Source organism: Tribolium madens, unplaced genomic scaffold (genome assembly GCF_015345945.1).
Source record: "Tribolium madens isolate multiple individuals breed KSU strain unplaced genomic scaffold, Tmad_KSU_1.1 Scaffold_20;HRSCAF=117;Tcas5.2_LG4, whole genome shotgun sequence".
NCBI classification, from domain to species: Eukaryota; Metazoa; Arthropoda; class Insecta; order Coleoptera; family Tenebrionidae; genus Tribolium; species Tribolium madens.
Window position 1 is genome coordinate 9,949,715 of NW_025400985.1, and position 11,059 is coordinate 9,960,773.

The 11,059-nt window shown below is 30.7% G+C and overlaps 3 protein-coding genes across 14 annotated transcripts; all 3 read right to left on the reverse strand.

The window, feature by feature from the left end:
- Nucleotides 1-451: 451 nt before the first annotated feature.
- On the reverse strand, nucleotides 452-4,696 carry LOC123004690. Of its 11 annotated transcripts, none has more exons than XM_044398065.1 (12): nucleotides 4,579-4,696; nucleotides 4,414-4,530; nucleotides 3,943-4,366; nucleotides 3,699-3,890; nucleotides 3,511-3,648; nucleotides 3,024-3,463; nucleotides 2,825-2,968; nucleotides 2,144-2,779; nucleotides 1,324-2,102; nucleotides 1,012-1,278; nucleotides 844-967; nucleotides 452-794 (listed from the first exon to the last, which is right to left on the reverse strand). In XM_044398065.1, the coding sequence occupies exons 9-12, from the start codon at nucleotides 1,390-1,392 to the stop codon at nucleotides 628-630; spliced, it is 627 nt and encodes a 208-aa protein (XP_044254000.1). In that variant the 5' UTR covers nucleotides 1,393-2,102; nucleotides 2,144-2,779; nucleotides 2,825-2,968; nucleotides 3,024-3,463; nucleotides 3,511-3,648; nucleotides 3,699-3,890; nucleotides 3,943-4,366; nucleotides 4,414-4,530; nucleotides 4,579-4,696; the 3' UTR covers nucleotides 452-627. The 11 variants fall into 11 exon arrangements, with proteins under 11 accessions (XP_044254000.1, XP_044253998.1, XP_044254004.1 ...); XM_044398063.1 differs by having other exon boundaries at nucleotides 3,699-3,898; XM_044398069.1 differs by having other exon boundaries at nucleotides 3,024-3,155; nucleotides 3,210-3,463; nucleotides 3,699-4,366.
- A 251-nt stretch (nucleotides 4,697-4,947) lies between these two features.
- LOC123005229 lies at nucleotides 4,948-7,620 on the reverse strand. 2 transcript variants are annotated; one of them, XM_044398887.1, is made up of 6 exons: nucleotides 7,564-7,620; nucleotides 7,376-7,516; nucleotides 7,222-7,330; nucleotides 6,627-7,173; nucleotides 6,421-6,576; nucleotides 4,948-6,372 (listed from the first exon to the last, which is right to left on the reverse strand). In XM_044398887.1, exons 4-6 carry the CDS (start codon nucleotides 6,684-6,686, stop codon nucleotides 6,040-6,042), a joined length of 549 nt encoding a protein of 182 aa, XP_044254822.1. In that variant the 5' UTR covers nucleotides 6,687-7,173; nucleotides 7,222-7,330; nucleotides 7,376-7,516; nucleotides 7,564-7,620; the 3' UTR covers nucleotides 4,948-6,039. The 2 variants fall into 2 exon arrangements, with proteins under 2 accessions (XP_044254822.1, XP_044254821.1); XM_044398886.1 differs by having other exon boundaries at nucleotides 7,376-7,604.
- A 92-nt stretch (nucleotides 7,621-7,712) lies between these two features.
- LOC123005448 (LIRP-like) lies at nucleotides 7,713-8,384 on the reverse strand. Its single transcript, XM_044399208.1, has 3 exons — nucleotides 8,274-8,384; nucleotides 8,043-8,226; nucleotides 7,713-7,997 (listed from the first exon to the last, which is right to left on the reverse strand). The coding sequence occupies exons 1-3, from the start codon at nucleotides 8,304-8,306 to the stop codon at nucleotides 7,789-7,791; spliced, it is 426 nt and encodes a 141-aa protein (XP_044255143.1). The 5' UTR covers nucleotides 8,307-8,384; the 3' UTR covers nucleotides 7,713-7,788.
- Nucleotides 8,385-11,059: the final 2,675 nt, after the last annotated feature.

The following is an 11,059-nucleotide window of genomic DNA, read 5'->3' on the forward strand; positions in this document are numbered from 1 at the left end:
AGAAAATGTTAGCCTTGTATATAGTGGGAAGTGTTTACTGCATTTATTTATTAAAGTCATCAGGATTAAATTTTCATGTACCTGAAGCCATTTGCTACCTCTTGTGGAACAAGTTTTTAATTGTAAGCAATGTAAAAAATTTAAATAAAAGTTAAAAATTATTTTTTTAAGGTTGGTTGTGTAGTTCTTGTTTTTTCGTGTGACAGAGTTAATCAAGAGGCTGAAAAAACAGAACAACTCTGCCGAAATAGAATTCAGAGTAAAGAAACAATACCAAAAATTAGACAACTCATGGAACAATTTTTGAGCCAAGTCAATCATTTGGCGCCCAAAATTCGCTTTCCACAAGGATCACCAGTGGACAGAAAAGCCTTTTTCAATATCATTTCAGATGTTATTAATTATGTAGTCATTGTTTTGCAATTTGACAGCTAATAAAACACCCTTTGTATTTTATGTTTTAATCAAACAATTATTGATACATTTCTCTAAATTTGCTGAAACATTTTATCTACCCTACGGATTTGAAAGCAAAAATAAAGTGTCAAATTTAGTATTTAACCATTTTGATCACATAACCTTTGTATTGCAACAACAAAAAAGTGATTTAGGGTAAAAATAACCTGATTAAACAGCCGTATTATCAATTATGCCATCTGCAAGAACAGCAGAATTGTCGTAACTTTTAGGATCAGCATTATACGATATTTCAATAACTCCTGATTTAACTGTATTATATTCGGCGACTTCTTCGTAGAAATAGTACATAAATACTTGTCCATAACACATAAAAACTAAAATTTCACATAAATGAGTCACAATAAGTAAAAAATGTGCCTTTACCTGAAAAACAAAACAAGAGAAAAAGCACTCCATTGCGAAACATATAAATTCCAGTATAAATAATTATGATAAACAAAGTTACAGAACCTAGTAATAAATACAACAAAACGTATTTCTCCTTTGCCTAGAAAAAAAATATAAAAACTGTTTTGACGACTTGTAACAAACCTTGATAATCCCGACTAAAAGCAAAATTCCATTAAACATCGACAGTAACCCGACTGCAAAACACACTGAAAATAAAGTTACATGCCCCTCAAGTCCTGACACTTCATTTCCATATTTATGATGTAAAGTCGTGGAATTACAAAAGTCAGTTTTGTTGCAAATTTTTTCAAGAATGTTTACTTTCCCACTCATGGAATCCAATTTTTCTTTGGCTTCCAGGTCTGAAAGTTCGATTATTGCCGACACGGCTAACACAGCCCCTTCTAACTAAAATTTGCAATAATTTGATATTCTCCAAAAAAATTTACTCACGAGGTTCAAAAAAGACATAATTATAGCCCCAGTTTTCAAACTAATACAAACACAAAAATGTTTCGGCATTTTGGTACAGGGGAAGAGTCAAACTGAGAGATCTCATTGGGTGGGATGAGACGCCAGACTTCTTGGCGCTTTGGAAGCTTTGTCCAATAATTTCAGTCATCTCTTTCTGGCAACTGTTGTTTATCGATTTTCGGAATAAAAAAATCGAGTTAAAAATTTTACCCGGCGCATCCACCAAAACTGACAAACCCCAAATATTCCAAAAACTATTTATTTTTAAACACTAATATCACTTAACGAAAAACTACTAGAAAACGTGCTATTTAAATATCCATATTTGTAATATACCACTAGTTGTTCCACGCTTTCAGTTCGTTTTCTCCTAATCATAATCACAAAAAATATAATTACACAAAATTGGTCACACAGTAAAAAACCCACCACAATGACCATCGGAATTTTAAAATGAATATCTAAAAATTGCATCGAAACGGCTTCACACATTAAATAAACCAAACTTGGACTACTTGCAGTCAGATAAATAAAAATCCAGGTTGCTTTTTCCTGAAATAAAAAAAAATATGTTTTAAAAAATAATCATAAAAAAATACCTGAATAAGACCAAGAAGTAATAACAATCCACTAATTATGAGAATTACACCAATAGTAAGAGGAACTGTGAGTTGGTAAATATCGAAGAAAAATAATCCACTTTTCAAATGTAATAAAATTTGGATAAGTGACACCATGAGCAATAACGCTCCTGCAATCTAAAATAATCATTAAAAAATAATTATTTAAAGTTACTTACCGGTGTTATGAATACCAAAATAAAAGCACACACCCTTAAACGCGAAACTGTGGCTTCAATGTTAATCATTACAATCTTGTTCCTAATTTTAGGGTAAAAATATGCTGAAAAAGGAACAGTTCATGTTGTTTGCTGAAGAGGTCGCTCACTGTTTTCGCCGCATAAAAAAATTCATTTACAAGTTTAAAAAAATCAAATATTAAGGTTCAATAAACTGCAGTCTGTGTCTAAAAATAAAAAAAAAATTGTCTGAGGAATCGATTACACTGAAAGCTATTTTTAAACTACTTGAGTCTATTTAAAATTCGTTGGTTAATAAAACACAAAAAACAAGTGTCTAGTTTATAATTTTCTACAAACAAAATATCAAAAATTGAGTTTTCTAAATTATTTTGTAAATAAGTTTTTGCTACACATACTACTGCCTGCTTCTGCGTCTCTACGACTAATTTCTAATTTGCACATTTGCTTATAAAATTTGTAAACAACGAAATCTAAACACGTCATAATAATCACAAGTATTAAAAATCCGGCGAATGCTATGTTGTAAGAAATTTCTTTAATTATCACAAAAGTCAGTACTAACCAATTCATACAGTTTAGCACTATATATAACAAAACGTAATATTTATTCACCTGAAACAATTAATTGTGATACTGAATCATAAAAAAGTGTCTTACCATAACAATCCCAACAATTAGCAGAATTCCATTATAAATTAGCAAAATGCTCATTAAAAACATGATGACGATAAACCCAATTCGTCCATTTTTTATAACAACTACTTTATAAATAAAACCACCTAAAGTGAAGCCTCCCACTAGCTAAAATATCAATTTTGGCACATTTTGCTATAACAGAAGACAATTTTCTACTTACAAGATTAACAGCAGCAGCTATGAAAGCCCATACTTTGGAGTGACAACAATTCATTGTGTTCTACTACGAAGTAAGCAGCGCCACACTAATTTATTTTTAAATATTTAACATCTGTCGTGATAGTGTGTGACGCTAAAGAAAATTTGTGCCAAATTTCTAAGAAACATCGCGCCAAAATTCGACTACCTTCGAGATAATGATCGATAAAACAGGTACAAATAGAGTTGGATGTGCCACATTAGCATCAATATTGTGGGACAAACAAGAGCAAAAGTCACGATAAGTATGTAATTGTGGTGTATTTTAAGTGATTGTGAGTAGTTGTCGTCAACTTCGTGGAACTTTTGAATAGCACAATAAATTATATAAATTTTTGCCAATAAAAGAAATATTGTGGTAACAACCAAATAACATAAAACTAGGTTTTGCAACCGTTTTCCCTAAAAAAAGACTTTTAGATTTAGTAAAACTTAGTTCTTGCACTAACCAAACTTAAAACCAGCAATAGAAAAGTTCCCTTCAATATTAAAAAACAAGCAACTCCGATTAAAATATAATTGTGAATTTCCGAATAAAACGATGGAATAATAAAGTCCTTCAAACAGAAAATTATGATTCCTGTCACCTCAAAAGTAAAAAAAATTGGTTAATTGAAGGATTTCAAAAACTACTCACAATATCGATTATTCCACCGTAATTAACACAAATTTTACTGCAATTACACCTCAAATATTTGCACATTTTTGACTGTTGTTGATTTTAAACAGTGGTAACGGGGTTTGAAATTTTGCCAAGTCGGATTCTCTTTCTTTTTCGTATCGAAGAATAAGGATCTTTTCTATTTTTACACATCTACTAGCGTAATTTCTAATAAACTAATTTTTTGTAAAAACTTTGTTGGTAAAATGTTATTTTTTACCTGGACAACGATTTACTGGTTGTGAAAATAAATATTAGTGAGATAGTTTATAATTCAGTCTTGAATGTAAACAAAACACGTTATAGAAGCTTATAAAAGTAAAAATAACAAATCACTTCAATCACACTGATGTGCCTTCTGACGTTTCTTCATTCACAACACCGTCAGATTTCTCACCACTTGTCTGAATTTCAACAACAGGAAGTTCAAACGTTGTTGTTTTAGTACTGAGAAGATCTTTGTAAAATAAATAGACGCAATACAGGATGGGCCACCAAATTATTAGAAGAAAGTAGACAATAACAAAAACGTGTCCTTTCACTTCTTTCACTTTTGGTATAATTAAAACCGAAATAAGGACCGTTGTGAATGCAATTACCATAATTGCTAATATAAGATAGACGAGAATAAATCGATCGTTGCCCTGAAAAATTTGATTTAATTGTAAAATAGCGAAAAACATTAGCCAACCTTAACAACTCCCGCAAACAATACAAGTCCACCAGCAATCGCCAATAAACCCAGCATTAAAAATAAACCATTTAATGGAGCAATTCCCCTCGTAACTATACTGCACAATCCTCCCACCTAAAAATATTCCACGAGTGATTGTAAAACCTCAACAAGAAAACTCACTATATTACTGAAAATCATAAAATAAACAACAATTTTGACGAATTTCTGACGGCAAGTCTTCGACATTTTATTCCAGGGAGGTCTAAGAAACCCGACACAGAACTAAATTTTTTGCAAACATTTTATTATCGCTCGTAAAACTTCTTGGCGCTTATTCAGTGCTTTTCCCGTCTCTGTCAAACCGTGCAGACGCAACGAATTATTGTTCCTTTAATTCAGAAAGGGAAATTTACAAGCAAAAATTATAAATAAATTTTTATCACACCAAAATTGACTACAAGCTTGGAAAACTACCAATACACATTTCAAGACACAAAAAATTGAAAAATAAAACAAATACTTAATTTTCGAAATTTCTTTATTTGAAAAATCTTTCTTGCATAAATCATCAACACGTAGTATATTTTATTTATTCAATAAATTTTTATCAGAAGTTCAGAATCTAAAAAATACATTTTACGATTTCATTAAAAAAAAACAATTTAACATTAAAATAAGCTTCTGCTAGCAATGACGACAAAAGTTGAAGTAAAATAAGACATTAAATTCAACAGATCTTTAATAATAAAAAATATGAGATGTTAGGCGACGCTTTTCTTATTTAATATATTGATTTATCTCAGATAATAAGGACAAGAAAAAATATACTCTAACATATCCAGGACTAAATTGAACTTTTTATTAATTATTTAGCAGAAAAATTTATGCATGTTCTTGTTTTTTTTTTTTCAAATATTTTTAAGATATTTGAAAATTCAGATATACCGTTAAAAAACTGTAATAAACTAACTGTAATAGTATATTATGTTATTAAGAGTAAAAGTGATAGTTTATGTGGCGATGCCGATGGATTTATTTTTCCAAACATAGTGAGGCGAATAATTCAGCTGGACACTTTTACTGCAAATAACATATACTATGTTATTCGCGAGAGTAAAGAGCAACTATAATTGGGAAGTAAATGAACAAAATAATCAGGATACTTTGACAAGTAATGAAATCATAACGCTTATAAATAAACATCCAAACATCACGCATCAGTATCGTTAAGTGTTTATTAATTTAACTAGTGGATGACTAGTGCAGTCAGTAGTGGAAAATATCGAATGCTGATAATCTACAATGTACCTCTCCAGAAAGTGCTGAAGCAGCAAAAAAGACAAAACAGAAACAACAATGGTAAATGTCAGTAATGTCATGGTAAAAGTAAAAACGCTTAGGCGCAAAAATGAAATTTTTATTCCATGGCTGAGAGGTAAAACTTTTACTTGTGACATTTATTAGTCATAAAAGTGGTCATTTTTGTGACGTTTGCAGATAAAAGTGTTTTAGTACAACAAGAAAAATCCTCTTGTTTTTTTTTCCTTCACCTAAGTTAGACAGAAAACTTAAACTTTTGTTAATAAGTTTTTAAAACAAAAATGAATCCAAATTGGAGAATACCCCAAAGTTGGTCTCCTCTCAGCTGCTGTAAATGGCAGAACTGACGTAGCTTTGGCCCGCATTGATCACATTTTTTTCAATAACTTGATCGTGAAATTTATAAACTCCCAACTGCCCACACCAAATCGCAATCAATCCAAGCGAAAAACCCACAGCTTTTTCCATCGGAACAGTTTCTTTTGGTTTTGGTGTTGCCGTCGTGTAGCTGTTTTCCATACTGTGAAGTATTTCAACAGAGGCAGTCATCCCTGTTGTGTTATAAAAAATCATATAACTAACCGCCAACATTGTTATAATAAACCAAATCAAAGAACTCAACAAGAGATACAACGAAATGTGTTTTTCTCTTCCCTAAAATTGAAAAGTTAGCGTTGAAAAGCGCAAAAATTCCAAACTAACCTTTATTATACCTATTAATAATAACAGTCCAACAAAAATAAGAAACGAGGCCATTTGGAAATCTACCACGACGAAACCTACCGTCACGTCGGCATCGTTGTTTAAATATTTCGATAATAATAAGCTTCCTTCGACCAAAATGTACAACCCCAAGATCTGAAAAGTTGAATCAAGGATTAAACAAACTGAAAAAAAAAAACACTTACAAGGTTCGATAAAGCAACCACAACTGAACACAACTTCAAGCAACTACAAGAAGCCGACATTGTTTACACTGAATTTTTAATCTGTCAAGAGTTATTTATTTTTAAACACATGCTTTGGAAGTATTTTTGTGAGTCTGGTCCCGTCCCAATTTGCACAAAACGGGCGTGGGTGAAACACAACAGGAATCATAGTAAAACTGAGTCGCGATGCTGTTGCTGACAAGCTATTTTTGAACAACCTTGGCCATAAATTAGATTTCGTATTACACGCCGAATCGGTCAGAAAACTTCAGTTCCTCATTTTTCTGTCTCCAGAATTAATTTAATTTAAAAATAAAATTTAGTAAATAAACGCAAAACAGTCAGTTTTTATTATTTTTGTATTATTAAAATTAGAAGTAGGAGCCATCTCAGCTGATTCTCTTGGAGGTAAGTTACCCTAGTCAGATTATGGTAACATTTTCGACCATCATATATGTATTGCTATCTTTAGAATCAATCACATACTTGTAAAAACTGTACACAAGACTTTGTCCACACCAAAAAACTAAAATAAATAAAGGAGAATTAACAAATTTTCTGAAATTGCCTTTACCAGCAAAAAAACCCAGTGACGGTGGCCACAGAACCAACATAACAACAGTCATAAAAAAGAGACAAGTGGAATCTACCACTAAATATAAATAAATCCAGATTGGCATAGACTGTAAATAATTGTTTGATTGTTGTAATCAGAAATTTGAACCGACCTTAAGGGTACCAAACAATAACATAATTGCAGTAGATATTGTCACAAAACCAAACACCATAATGTAATAATCCTCTAAATGAAATTGACAATCAAAGAAAAAATGTTTGGTTGCCAAAGTCGCCATTAAGATGCTAATTGCCTAGAAAGCATTTTCGGATTTTAAAAATTAAATCTTTACTTACCTACAAAATTGACAAAAGTCATGAAATAAGCAACAATTTGTAAATATTGTTTAGACATCGCTTCACCCAAACTAAATAATCTTACATAATTCTTTATCATTGTAAATATCCATAAACAAGTGATATCGTTTAAATAAAAAAGCAAAGTGTATGCAACATCGTGTATTTCTTTTACAAAAAACATCATATTTTTTTAGAGTAACTACGAGTACTAATATTTCTAATTAAGTTATTGTCCACAATACAAACTCAAGTGTTTGAGAGTGCAGGGTTTCCGGCAACATTCGTCAACAATGCCAACTCTGGTTCTCCGAAATCTGATTGGTAAAAAGGAATTTACCGATTCTTTTTGAAGGAATGGGAAGTCGATTTGATTTTCGTCGTCGCTTTCGTTGGGGAAGTACTCGTCGTATTCGTTGTAAGCGAAGATATCATTGGCTGAAAAACACTGTTACACAAGTAACAAAAATTCTACATTCTTACTCGACTTTTTAGTAGGGTTTGGGTTTGGAGAGTAATAATTCCCTTTACAAAGCATAGCTAAAGTCTCAGCTAGTTTCGTGCCACAGAAAATTTCGCGTTTGTTCATCAAGTGGACCATGTGGGGGGAAGACCAGACGTATATGATGTTAATTAAGAAAAAGAAGAGTAGTACTCGTTTGTCCATCTGATAAAACACTATTAGTCTTTGGTATTTTAGAACAAATAACTTACTTTTGTTGCTGGAAGTAGTTTGTGAACTATCATTTTCGACGAAAACTCTCGCTTTTATAGGAATAGTGTTTACATGAAGAGTCCAAAATATCACACAAAATTATGCAAATATAGGTCAGACGTCTTGTTCGATATACACCCCCTTAATACAGATGGATTCACAATTACTTCCAAGCCACTAAAGACATGGCTTATGATCCAAATAAATGCCATGGTCGTAATATAATGCAATAAATTTAAAATAGATCAAAAACATCCACTTTGTGGCAAAATTTTCGATCTTATTCGACGAAAAAAAGACATCCAAACCAGTATTACAAAATACAATACAAAATCAATTAGGAAAATAATAAAGTAAGTGAGTGTTGATTCCATAAGAACAAAATATAAGATACAATTTTTGTGTTTATGTTTGATTCTTTGGAGTAAAAAATGTTGAATATTTCAATAATTTTTTTTTCATACTGTAGGTAATCAAAAACATCAAAAATGCCGATTAAATTGCACTTTTCTTTTAAAAACACTATACCTAATAGTAGACTGAATAAGTAATTTTACAATTGAACATCAATTAATTATTTAATTTACTTTATTTTTCTTAGTTCTTTTTATGATGAAATGCATTAAAATCATGAAAAAAAGCTTAAAATTAGCCATAAAATACCAATTAATAAAATAATAACTAAATTTTTTTTTCTTTCTCGCCTTTAATATCGCAAACAAAAATTGTAAAAAATGATTTAAGGTCCAGTATGTCACAAGAAAGGTTATCAGATTTTGCTATAATTAGTATCGAAAATCAAATTGATAGACGTAACTGATATTACTGGAGATTTTGCTATTAAAAAAGTGAAAAAAATTGTTTTTGGTTCCTTTTTTTTTTCATTGTGTTCTAATGTGTTAGGCATTTTTTGTTGAATTTTGTAGATTTTATTTCAATTTTGTTATTTTTTGTTTAACTTTATTACTGTTTTGTGATTTAATAATCGAATAAAAACAACTGAAAATAAAAAGCTGTAATTTTTGTAAAAAAAATTACAAGGTTTTTCTTACATTAATCTCAGCAATCTCAGCAAAATCAGCAACATGATATTACGTGTGTGGAGTGCAAAGGTTGTGGAAATTATTTGTCAGCAAATTATGTCAAATGTCTGCCAAATGGTTTCTTCTTCTTTTGCTGGGTCAAATATTATATTTATTTGTGTTGTATCATAAATACAGTCTATTTTATTTATTTGCTGGTGGGGGTAGTGTGAATCAAGACCACGACATGACCTCCGTCTGTTTTTGACATTTGACAGCTTCTGACATTTTGGTACTAAAGTCAAAAATTAAAGCTTCTCCTTGGCATTAGGAATTTTGTAGGGCTTGAATTACGATTGTTATGATGATATAGAGGGTATAACTATTAGCGAGAGAGCAACAAGGCTGTTTACAAATGTTGAAAAGAGTTAGCTATTTGGTACGTCTTTTGAATGATTAATTGATCCACACGCATAATAATAAAAAACAGACTTTACAACTTCAAACACGTAAATTAAGCAAAAAATTTGAGAATGAAAAGGTTTGAAAAAAAAAATTATTTTTTTTATTTTAAGAATAATCTACGAGTATAAAAGTAAAAACAAAATTTTCCACTCTGTAAAAACAAAATTCTTAATAATCTATTAATGCTTTTTCTTTAATTATCTTAGGAATAGTCCGGTCAAAATAGACATTTCAAATAACAAAAATTCCGACAGAGCTAAATTTTGGTGGAGACCTTGGGTACACTATTATAAATAAAGTGTCAAAAGTTCCCATCGATCCCATGTGTGCTAAAAAAGTTATTCGGGGTCAAAGGTCAAAATTTGAGGATTTTTGATTTTTTTTCGAAAACGTAAGTTTTATTAAAAAAGTAGCCCAGACAAAAATTATATAGATCTTAAAATTAGTCCATATACTTTTTTTCTAAGAATCTCCATTCCTGAGATATAGCGATTCTAAAAGTTGAAAGAGTCACGTTGTACATGCACGTATATACCACGTATATACAGAGTGTTTCACATAACTTTACGAGGCTTACGCTTAATGTACGCACCCAAATATACAAAAGTCGCAAAACACTATACATACAAAAAATACACATTTAATTATTTAATTTTTGGAAACCCATGACAGTAGTTGTCAAACTAATCACCGTTTAACTAAAAAACGTTGTAATTTTTGAAAGGGTGAACAAACTAGAAGATTATCCAATTTTTCAAAATTTGTAATCGAGTTCGTATCGGAATATGTGTTATTGATTGCATCTTACAGGCACAGGTCTCGTGCAATTACGTGAAACACCCTGTACATCGTCAGGCACCTAATACAAGTAAAAATGCCTATTTGTGTCTCTTATATGTATGTCGTAGGCTAATTACAAATTCAGTCGTTTTATAAAACGCCTAGTCATTTTAAAAACAACTGGGCAAATTGTAAATGAATGAATAAATAAATGCAGGGTTTTTACAATAAAAAAATTTAGGCTTATTATAAATCCCTAATCAGTTTTTATCTTATTGTAAAATGTTTTTTAATATTTACCATTTAAAAAATGACTAGATACATTCAGTCGCTTTGTAAAAAACTGAAAAATATTAGCCATTTTATAAAGTACCAATTCCTATTCTAATTAAGAAGCCTGTTAAAAAAACAAGGTTAAATGCTATAGTTTATAGTATTGCTAAGACGAATTCTCTCGGAGGAAGAAGAACTGATAAGCACAGCTGATAAATAAATTTAGTGAATCATCACTCGAATAT